General features: G+C 37.2%; 1 protein-coding gene across 4 annotated transcripts; it reads left to right on the top strand.

Moving 5' to 3' along the window:
- Nucleotides 1-526: 526 nt before the first annotated feature.
- LOC132306577 (equilibrative nucleotide transporter 3-like) lies at nt 527-3,634 on the top strand. 4 transcript variants are annotated; one of them, XM_059804034.1, is made up of 9 exons: nt 527-689; nt 1,137-1,241; nt 1,465-1,623; nt 1,775-1,918; nt 2,000-2,105; nt 2,190-2,353; nt 2,455-2,618; nt 2,906-3,164; nt 3,259-3,634. In XM_059804034.1, the coding sequence occupies exons 2-9, from the start codon at nt 1,152-1,154 to the stop codon at nt 3,367-3,369; spliced, it is 1,197 nt and encodes a 398-aa protein (XP_059660017.1). In that variant the 5' UTR covers nt 527-689; nt 1,137-1,151; the 3' UTR covers nt 3,370-3,634. The 4 variants fall into 4 exon arrangements, with proteins under 4 accessions (XP_059660017.1, XP_059660008.1, XP_059659999.1 ...); XM_059804025.1 differs by lacking the exon at nt 527-689 and adding an exon at nt 696-1,059 and having other exon boundaries at nt 1,468-1,623; XM_059804016.1 differs by lacking the exon at nt 527-689 and adding an exon at nt 696-1,059.
- Nucleotides 3,635-10,856: the final 7,222 nt, after the last annotated feature.

Genomic DNA, 10,856 nt, shown 5'->3' with positions numbered 1-10,856 from the left:
GTAAGTCCTAAATTATATAATAATTTCTCACTTGACTCTCTAGAATAAGCAGGGAGAGAGGAGACTTCAGGGGCGTAACGACATTGACAGAGATTCAGGAGGAAATTTTTTTGAGATTTCGCTTTCGAATCGAACTTCTGACATGAATGGTGCATATGTTGTGAGCAGACCGATACAGAGAGAAAAAATAATAATAATAATAAAAAGAAAAGAAAAGGAGGGGTGTGACATCAGAATTGGGGGACTCTGGCTTCATCTTCTTCTTCTTCATTTTATTTTTATTTTTATATTTATTTTTTTTTGCATTTTCTGTCAAAATTTCAACATCAGTTTCCTCACCCATCCACGAGTAGGTTCTTTCTGGAAAGATATGTAAGATTCTTTTGGTCATTAATCAAATCATTCAATTGGTTCGTTATACACAGATTCCATACGCATATTAAAAGACAATGAATCTTTAATTCACTTTTTCTTTTAGACTTTAAAGTCGATAGAGTCCACGCCCATACTTGCAAAGGTAAGCTCATCTCTTCTCTACTTTTTGATAAGGTTTCTGGTCTTCATTCATTATTTAATGTGTGTGTGTGTGTGTGTATATATATATATATGTCATGTAAATGAATACTATAGGCAGTTCATGTTACTTTCCATTATTCTGCTTCACTAATTTGATATCTTAGGCAGATAAGGTATTCACTCTTTTTCCTTAGAGAAGTTTTGAACTTGGTGCATAGTTATTGCATTGTTTTTTCCATATATTGTTCTTGGAAGCTGCTAGTTACTTGTTGAAGGAAAACCATATTGAAGATTTTCATATTTAACTTCTAAGAATATTTGAGCTTTTCTGTTGGATATTTCATACTGCATATTTATGTGAATTGAATTATTTTGGTTTTAATTTAATCACGCCATGATAGTTTGTGTCCATCTTTAATATTTTTCAATAGGAACTTCATGGAATTTCTGTTATAACAAAAACATTCCAATTTACATTTGTTAATAGAAAAGATCGAAGACATGACTATTGCTGAAGTAAATAGAGCTCCAACCAGGCTTGAGGTTTGTGATTCAAATCGATTTATGCAGAGGAATTATACAAGAAGATAACTAACTTGTGTTTTTCTCTTCAATTTCAGGGAAGGTTTAGAGCAATGGTAGTATGTTGGATTCTTGGACTCGGCTCCCTCGTGTCATGGCACAGCATGCTGACGATTGGAGACTACTTCTACAATTTGTTCCCGGTAATTAGCCCATAGTTATTTTCATCCTTCTTTTCAGATTATGGCTCTTTCCTTTAAATTGATTCATTTTAGACATCTTTCCTGCCAACATAATATCAAGGACAAATTTCCCACCAACAGAAATTGAATGTCACAAAACACTTATCCAGTGTAAAATTTTGATTTTAGACTTGCTTTTAGACCTGTGCACCAATTTCTTTTGTGATGTGTTTCTTTTGCATAGAAGAAATACCATCCTGCCAGGGTAATCACCCTCGTTTATCAACCGTTTGCATTTGGAACAATTGCAATACTTTCATACAATGAGTCAAGGATTGATACAAGGCGACGTAACATAATGGGATACACCCTTTTCTTCTCGAGTACTTTGTTGCTCTTAGTTGTAAGCACTGCCACTGCTCCATTTGTTTGATGTTGTTGTCTATGTTCTTGAATTTGCTCCATTTGGTTTTAGAAATCCATACTTCAAATAACCTCAACTCAGAATTATGCTTACAACCAACTCGACTCCATTTTTTTTTCATCTTTGACAGTTGGATTTAGCTACAACAGGAAAAGGAGGGATCGGAACTTTTATTGGTATATGTGTCTTAGTTGCTGCTTTTGGGGTTGCAGATGCCCATGTTCAAGGTGGAATGGTTGGAGACTTATCATTCATGAGCCCCGAGTTCATCCAAGTCAGTCTTGTGGTTAAATGTATTTTTTTTTCTTTTGTTCCTTGACCACTTTTATGAATATTCCTGCTATGGATGTTGCAGTCATTTCTCGCTGGTTTGGGTGCATCAGGGGCTCTGACCTCTGCTTTGAGGCTAATCACAAAAGCAGCTTTCGAAAAATCTGATAATGGTGAACGCAAGGGGGCTAGTATGTATGGAACCATTTCAGATTTTTGTCGTGAAGTTTCAAAAGTTATGTTGATAACTATATCTGTTATTACTTCTTTTGCAGTGCTATTCCTTGCCATCTCTACATTCCTTGAGTTTCTATGCATATTACTATATGCAATCGTCTTCCCCAAACTACCGATTGTGAAGCACTACCGCTCAAAGGCAGCCTCAGAAGGATCAACAACTGTTTCGGCTGACCTTGCTGCCGCAGGCATACAAACACAGGCAAGTTAAAACAGTATAAAATGTATTTCAATCATGTAAAACTCAATGTTCAGTAAGTTTTTAGTTTCGAAACTTTAAGATGATTTTTGGAATCTATACAGACTGAAGATGATGCTAAGCTACTGGAGCGGTTGAGCAACAAACAGTTGTTCCTTCAGAACGTAGATTACATGTTATGCATTTATTTAATATATGTCTTGACTTTGTCAATTTGCCCCGGGTTCTTTTATGAAAATACCGGATCACACAAGCTAGGACCTTCATGGTAAGTGTTCATTAATGACAATGCTAGTTAGCATCTTTAATGGTTATTTAACAGCCATTTTTGTCTCGTCCTGTGAAACCACTATTTCTTTGAAAGCATATGGTTAGTATGTGATGTTATAATGTTTTCATAGCATTCAGAAATTCCATCAATTTAAGAATTAAAAAATATATATAAAAGAAACTAGCATTGTTTAGATTTTTTGTTCTGATAGCAATGTTCTGATATATTATAGGGGTTTTATATCAAGATACATTGTTTAAATTTTCACATTGGTGATCTTTCAGGTATCCAATTGTTCTGATAGCAATGTACAATGTCTGGGATTTTATATCAAGATACATTCCCCTCGTGAAGTGCCTGAAATTGGAGTCAAGAAAGGGCCTTATGCTTGCAATACTGTCCCGTTTCTTGTTCATCCCTGCATTTTACTTCACTGCAAAATATGGTGATCAGGGATGGATGATAACGCTCGTATCCATCTTGGGACTAACCAATGGTTATCTTACCGTTTGTGTCCTTACAGTGGCTCCTAAAGGCTACAAGGTTAGTTAACATTTTTCTTCGTAAATCTTTTCGGATACATAGCATCAAAGTCCAAAATGTGTATGAATTCAAAATTTTCGTTTTTGTTTTGTAGGGTCCGGAGCAGAATGCGTTGGGCAATTTGCTAGTATTATGTCTTTTAGGTGGCATATTTACAGGGGTTGCTCTAGATTGGTTGTGGCTAATTGGGAATGAAAAATTTTAAAGAGCATAGTTCTGATCTTGGTTAAAGAAAGTCAATTCACCACACAAAGTACTTCAAATCTGGATGGAGATAGAACAAGAGCCCATACTGGAGTAGTAGCAAAACTTACTGGGCGAGCTTTTATTTTATAAAATATATCCAACCCTTGATCTAGAATGTGTTTCCAAGTAGTATAAATGTGATGATCTTTTTTCATGTATACTTGATGGTAGTTTGTGTGAACATGATGATAAATAAAGATCAAGAATTGATGTCTTATGCAACATTTGAAACAGAAACTTTTATGGACTATTGGAGGCAATAACAGACAGATTTAAGTCAGCTAATGAAACCAGAGAAATAGGTCAGACAGATATTTAAGAAATCTGGACTTTAAAGCAGAAGTTGCAAAAACAGGGTTGAGCATGACTGACTCATCTCATTTTTCTCTCTACAACAACACCAGGTGGTGCGCATGGTTCGGTTTAATCCTGAATAATTAGGGGGAGGGGACTCAAACACGCGCATACCCACTTGAGGAGGTGGACGCTCCACCAATTAGGCAACTAGATAATACCTACGTCTTTGTTAATTAACTAACATATAAATTATAAATTTATAAATATATAATATAATATAACATATATATATTATTAAATATAATGGTTCGGTTCAGTCCGAATCGATCCGTAGGATCTCAATTCGGAACCGAACCGTTAGAGAATCGGACTGAACTTTTCAGTCCGGTCCAATCAGATTTCATTTTTCTGGTTGGTCAGATTTTTGTGACCTAACACCCAAGTCACTGCACGTCAAACTGTACTAACACATAGGAGGCAGTTGATGTCTCGTGTGGAAATAATGAATAGTATTGGTGGCAGGATTGATAGCAGAAAATTTTCACTTTTACTTAAAAATCATTGCAATTACTCTTTCTTTTAAGTGAATTACAGGATACAAAGCGTATTACGATTCTGAAAATATTTTTGCCATAAGACAACTTTATTTGTATGAATAAAGGCAAAAACCATAATGACGAAATAAAAAACTGATTGAGTTGAAAAAGAAATTTGCACAAAATACTATTTTGTACATCCCTAAGTGATCCCTTTCTAAAAACAAACATAATGATTGACGTAAAAATATGGGTTTGTATGAATAGAGTCAATATACACCTCTTCAAATTCAAACACCAATCACCTGTATAATATTTCTAACAATTAATTTTAAAAAATATGTGTTTGTATGAATAGAGTTAATATACACCACTTCAAATTCAAACACCAATCACCTGTATAATATTTCAAAAATTAATTTAAAAATATATTACATTTTTTTCTAACTAGAATGGCTCACTCCCAAAGTTTGTCTACTATAAAAAGATATTACATTTATTATAAATTTTTCTGAGTTTCTCACTGCTCATGATAGCATGAAAAAAGAGAGTAAACTTAATTTTTTTTATTACCTAATGCGTAAAGTACTTATTGAAACAACTTAAGAGAAGATAGTTTATCTTTAATGACAAATAATTCTCATTAGACTCTTTCATATCTCATTATACCTTGTAACTCTCTCTCTCTATATATATTAAAGTAAATGCTACTATGAGCTCTCTCGTGGCACTGCCAGTGTGTGCTCAAGGGGCACATGCCCCCTGACCTTATCAAGTTTAAAATTTGGTTATTTTTTTTTTTATTTGTACATTTGTAAGAAAATTTCTATATAATATCTCTCTTAAAATTTTTAATTTTTAAAATTATCTTCTAAAGTTTTCTTTCTTTTTCTCTCGAAACCTTAAAATTCTTTTAATTTCCTTAAAACAAAAGTTAAATTTTCATTCTTCAGTCAAAGTGTAATTTTTTTCCTTTCAAAGTCTTCATTTTTCTTTAAATTAATATTGCAATTTGGTCAAAATAAAGAGTACTTAAAAAAAAACTTTGATCGATTGGTTTGATTTATCTTACCCCTCTAAGGTTTGTCAAAATTGCACACAGATTAAGCTTACTTGTTTTTTGGACAAAGACACCACTTATATGAAACTCCAACCGAGGCCTTAAATCTACCCCTCAATATTAAATTCAGATTTAATATAAAAAATCATATATAGTAAAAAGACACAATTACCTTCAGTTTATTTCACCCATCCCACCTACTCCAACTAACCCGTTCCATTTCCCTAATCTGTAACCCCTTCCATTAATTATATGACCAAACCACATTTTTCCCCTCTCTCTCGGCGTTCACTACCCCACCGCCGCGGCCTCTACCACTACCACGCTCTTCCCCTCTCTTTCTCTCTATATATATACACGGCGTTCATTGCGCCACCACCACCACCCATCTTCCCCTCTTTCTCCACACACACACACATACATATATACAGTCGATGCTTCTAGGTCTCGCTGGACTGAACTGTTGTAGTTTATTTTTTAGTTTTGTTTTTGTTCTTCTTGGTGGAGGGATGCCTTCACTTTTCCTCTGTATCATATTGTGTATTTGTTAATCTGTTTGGTTAGATGAAAATAAGCTAGAAAAGAAAAGAAATAGAATGTAACAACCATGATTTTTTAGAACTCATGTTATATATATATATATATATATATATATATATATATATATATATATATATTAAGTTTCTATTCTAAATGGTTGTTATCATTTAAAGTACGATAAACAAGGAATATGTTTGATTTATCCTATAGTTAATAATCGAATAAGATATTTCAATTATAATTTAAGTTTTTGAAGAGAGTAACTATTATGATCACGTAATTTGTTACCTTCGGTGAGAGTGATATAAGAGTTTATGTTTGTTATTCGGTAAAGACTTCTTCAAAGATATACGGCACGCTCAGAAACACAGTGCAAGGAAGTGCGTGAGAGTTTCAGAGGAGGTATGACGTGGCAAAGTGATTGTTAAGCATGAAATTTTTAGGCAAGTTAACTCTTATCGTTGTTCTTTCTGGATATAACATAACCTTTTTAGTTATACTGAAGAGGCAAGAAATATACTCTCTCGATTTAGAAAGAATAGTTCTACACTTCAAAAATATTTCAACCTCTTTTTCCTCTCTTTTCAGTCTATTTATAGACTTCTACAAACATTTTAGAAGCTTCCTAACTAACTCTTCATGCTGGGCTGATCCTTTGGGCTCACTATGGATATAGGCCCATTCCCTTTGCTTTAAGACTGGGCTTCCAGACTGATCTTCCGGTCTTGGGCCCAATAAGTAATGGGTCGATTGAACAAAGTGTTCTTTCCAGACCCGTTTCCAATGATCTAGGTTATACCCGGCCCAGGTCATTTTTGGTATCCCCATCTGGCCCCATAATCTCTCCCTAATTAATTAGGGTGAGATTATCGAAATGAGTCAATCATGATGAGACTGCTTGAGGTAATGACGTGGGGAGGCGAGTGGTTGGTTTAAAGACCCATGTTTTGAGATTTGAAGCACCATCATTGCCGTAACTCCTTGGGTATCGAGCCATTCTCTTTTTAAAACCCCAAACCTCAAGTTCCTGTCCTTACTCTGCCTTAGTCATCTTCACCTTCAAGCATCGTCTCTCTTTATCGTCTCTGCCAACAACCAGTTTTCTCCGGTGACTTTTCCTTAACCTCTCCGGTGAGTTCTTCCTTTGCAATTCTTCGTCTCCCATTTCGTTACGGTATATTCTACGAATCTTCTTTCTAAGGTCAGTTTCACTTCCTTGCTGTTTTTTCGAAAACTTTATTCTTTCCTAATTTTCTTGAAAGATAGAAAATCTAAAATTAAGAATTTCCTTCGCCATTATTATGGCTCCCGATTTAGAGGTTCTTCGTTCAAGGAATGAAATCCTTAACGACGTCTCCCTTAGGGTTTATCCCAAGGACTTGGATGAGAGATCTGGTAAAGGTCTTCTTCCAGGGGAGGTCTACTTCTCTGCTCTTCATTTGAATGTAATTAGATTTCCTTTACACCCGTTCTTTTGTTATGCACTCAGCAAATTAGGGCTTTCCCCTCTTCAGGTTAACCCTAACTTCCTTAGGGTTATATCCGTTCTCTTGATTTTGAATCGTGACAGGAATCTTGACCTAAATATCATAGATCTTCTTCTCTGTTACTGAGTTACCAGGATCAGAACCAACGACATGTACTTTAATCTCTTTCCTATTGAGAAGCGATTTATTTGTACGAACAAACTCTCATCTGAAAAGGGTTGGAGGAAAAACTTAATTGGGGTCAGTGGAAATTGGCGAACTCCATTTGCTCAGTCTTTCCCTATCCCGACCATTTTCGGAGAGTGTTTTGTCCCTTTATACAAGAAATATAAGAAACATCCGACCGATTGCCCCTGTGAAATTTGCATTCCCCGTTTCTTTGTGATTGCCTTCGCATTCCTCATGACGAATTGGTTTACAGCATTTACAGGGCTAGAATCGATCGTCTAGAGTAGAAAGTTCTGAACGGCATCCCCTCGGCCATAGACCTGCTCACACCGGATAACCTTTCTGATATATCCATTCTTGGTGCCACCATGGAACATATTCAGATCCCTTCGTTTAGCAGAAGAAGAAAACCCTCCACTATAGCTGGTTTTGCAATTACCCCGGCCACCTTTGTGGCCATTCCAACCGTCCAGGTTACGGTCAGAACGTTAAGCAACATACCACTGAACCCTCTACATCTACTTCAGCTAAAGTTCAACCCTCTTTGCCGAACGACGGGCCCTCTGACACTCCAAATGAAACTTTTCCACCAGCTGCTCAGAACGTTGAGGAATCTTCCCCTATCCGAGCTAATATTTTAGAGAAAAACTTAGGTAAAAGACCCCAGCCTGAGGGTGGTTCCAACCAAAATGACCTTCCCCCAGTTAGAAAGGCTCGGACTTTCAGGGTCATCACTCTTATCCCTTCTCCTCATGCAACCATTCCAGATGGTGAGTTAGCCAGAACCTCTGGCTCTTCCCCATCAGTGGTTCCATAGCGCCCCTTACTCAAGTGGGAGGATGGATCAATTGTGGCCTCCACAGATAGTGTGTTTAAAGATCTTGCCACCTCATTTGCCTTCTATAGGGGTATCTGGACCCCTCAGGACCTTCAGACCCAGGAGAAGATAACTTGCAGTGAAATGTTTCAACGTTTCCTTGCAGCCGCTGTTGAGGTAGATCTCTTTTCTTTTACACCATCTTTCATCCAATTTTTTTTTTTTTACTTGTACTTACCAGAATGCTTGTATCTTTGTGCAGACTCTGTTTGGGATGATCACCTTTCAGAGAAACCTTGAAATGGAAAATATGAGGATTAAGGCTCTTTCTCGGCCTTAACAGATCTGTCCAAGCAGAAAGGACAACTGAAGTCAAAAACTCAGAGTTGCTGGCAAACTGAATTAATTAGAGAATGAGAGGGATGTTCTGAAAGCTGAGAGGGATACTCTAAAGAATGAGCGAGACTCTCTTCACAATGAGCTTGACATCCTGAAAATAGAGAAAAATGTCATGCAGACCGAGAGAGATGCTCTAAAAGTTAGGAATAGGGACCTTCAGCACACTCTTGTTGCTGAACGATTGACCCATTCCATTTTAGAAGAAAAATTGTCAAATGAATGCACCGCTCTACTCAATGTCATAGGCAGAGTTGATGGTGGCATGAAGGCTCTTCACGCCCGTTTTTCTCGAATTGGGGCGCTCAGATATACGAAAGGGTACAGGGATGGTTTTATTGACCGATTCCCTCCCGAAGGTGAGTCAAGCTCCTATGCAGGTCCAGATGACCTTGACACTTCTCTTGGCATTGATCCGCCAAGCGTTTTCAAGGATCATCTTCCTGTTCTGGTCGAAAATATATTCATTGAATGCTGTGAGATTGCAGCTTCTGGGGTTATCCCTCCTATTCGTCCCCTAAGCATCTCTCCCATAACCACGATTATTCCTTCCACCATCGTTGCCACTGAGAACTTTACCAGCTAAGGATGTCATCCATCTTGACTCCCCCTCTAGGGGCGAGGAAACAATCAACGATAAAGAAGAAGACAATGAACCAACTGGTGGTGACGAGGCATCTAACGATGGTAGAACGGGCAATGGATCAGGCACATGAGAAGATGTGACAGAATAGATTTATGCTAGCCTTTTGTACTTATTTTCTCTCATTTCAGTGTCACCTTTTGTAAATCAAGGACCTTTCTGTGGTAATGAATGAAATGATAATTTTGTTTTCCAGAATCTCCATACTTCAACTTGTGCTTTAAATGAACTGACAATTTAATCTTTCCAATTGAGTTTTGTTTTGCACAAGTGTTTGGCGTTCGGCTCACAGTACCACTTGCCACTTACTTGCAGCTTGAATGCCATTTGGATTTTTTTTTTTTTTTTTTTTTTTTTTTTTTTTTTTTTTTTTTTTGTTTGTTTCGCGTTTGGCTTGTAGTGTCATTTGCCACTTACTTGGCCAAGTGCTTGGCGCTCGGCTAGAATGCTACTTGCCACTTGACATTTCATAAGTGTTTGACGTTTGGCTTGTAGTGCCATTTGCCACTTACTTGGTTAAGTGCTTGGCACTCGGCTAGAATGCCATTTGCCACTTGACTTTTCACAAGTGTTTGGCGTTCAGCTCGTAGTGCCATTCGCCATTTACTTAGTTAAGTGCTTGGTGCTCGACTAGAATGTCACTTGCCACTTGACTTTTCACAATTGTTTAGCGTTCGGCTCGTAGTGCCATTTGCCACTTACTTGGTTAAGTGCTTAGATCTCATCTATAACGCCATTTGCGACATGACTTTTTTATTTTGTGCAAGTGTTTGGCATTTGGCTCATAGTGCCAGTTGCCACTTACTTGACTAAGTGCTTAGCGCTCGGCTAGAATACCCCTTGCCACTTGACTTTTCACAAGTGTTTGGCGTTTGGCTCGTAGTGCCATTTGCCACTTACTTGGCTAAGTATTTTTTGCTCAATTAACTTTTGAAACAAAATGAACGCTTTTTATAAATCTTGAAGAGTTTATATATGTGTAAGATTGTAATTCTAAATGAACATTGTTTAGAATGAAATTCAATCTTTTATTGGTAGTACCTTTTTAGAGATGTGGCATTCCATGGTTTGTTGACCAATCTTCCAGCCAGGGTCTTTAAATTGTATGCCCCCTTTCCTATGGCTTCTGCAACTCTGTATGGACCCTCCCACGGTGACATCATCTTTTTGACAATTCCTACCTTCTTTTTCAGGACTAAACACACAGGTTCAAAATCTCTACCTTCGTTTGCTGATATGAAGCAGCCTTAATGCTGTTGCATCTTTTTTCTCTTCCAACAAATCAAGGTTAAATTTCAATATACTATCATTCTGCTCTTAATTCCATGCCAAACTTCAAACAGTCGGAACTAAGTACTCAACCGGTATTACCACCTCGGTGCCGTACGCCATAGCGAATGGGCTTTCTCCGGTCGATCGTCTAGGAGTTGTTCTATAAGCCCACAAGACGTTCAGAAGCTCGTCCAACCATTTACCATTTTCGTCTTCAAGCTTCTTCTTAA

The sequence above is a fragment of the Cornus florida genome, unplaced genomic scaffold (genome assembly GCF_030987335.1).
Source record: "Cornus florida cultivar Cherokee Brave unplaced genomic scaffold, ASM3098733v1 CherokeeBrave_3.0.0_Hap2_Chr01, whole genome shotgun sequence".
NCBI lineage: Eukaryota > Viridiplantae > Streptophyta > Magnoliopsida > Cornales > Cornaceae > Cornus > Cornus florida.
The sequence above is the reverse complement of the archived record's forward strand: the minus strand, read 5'-3'. Positions and strand labels throughout refer to the sequence as shown.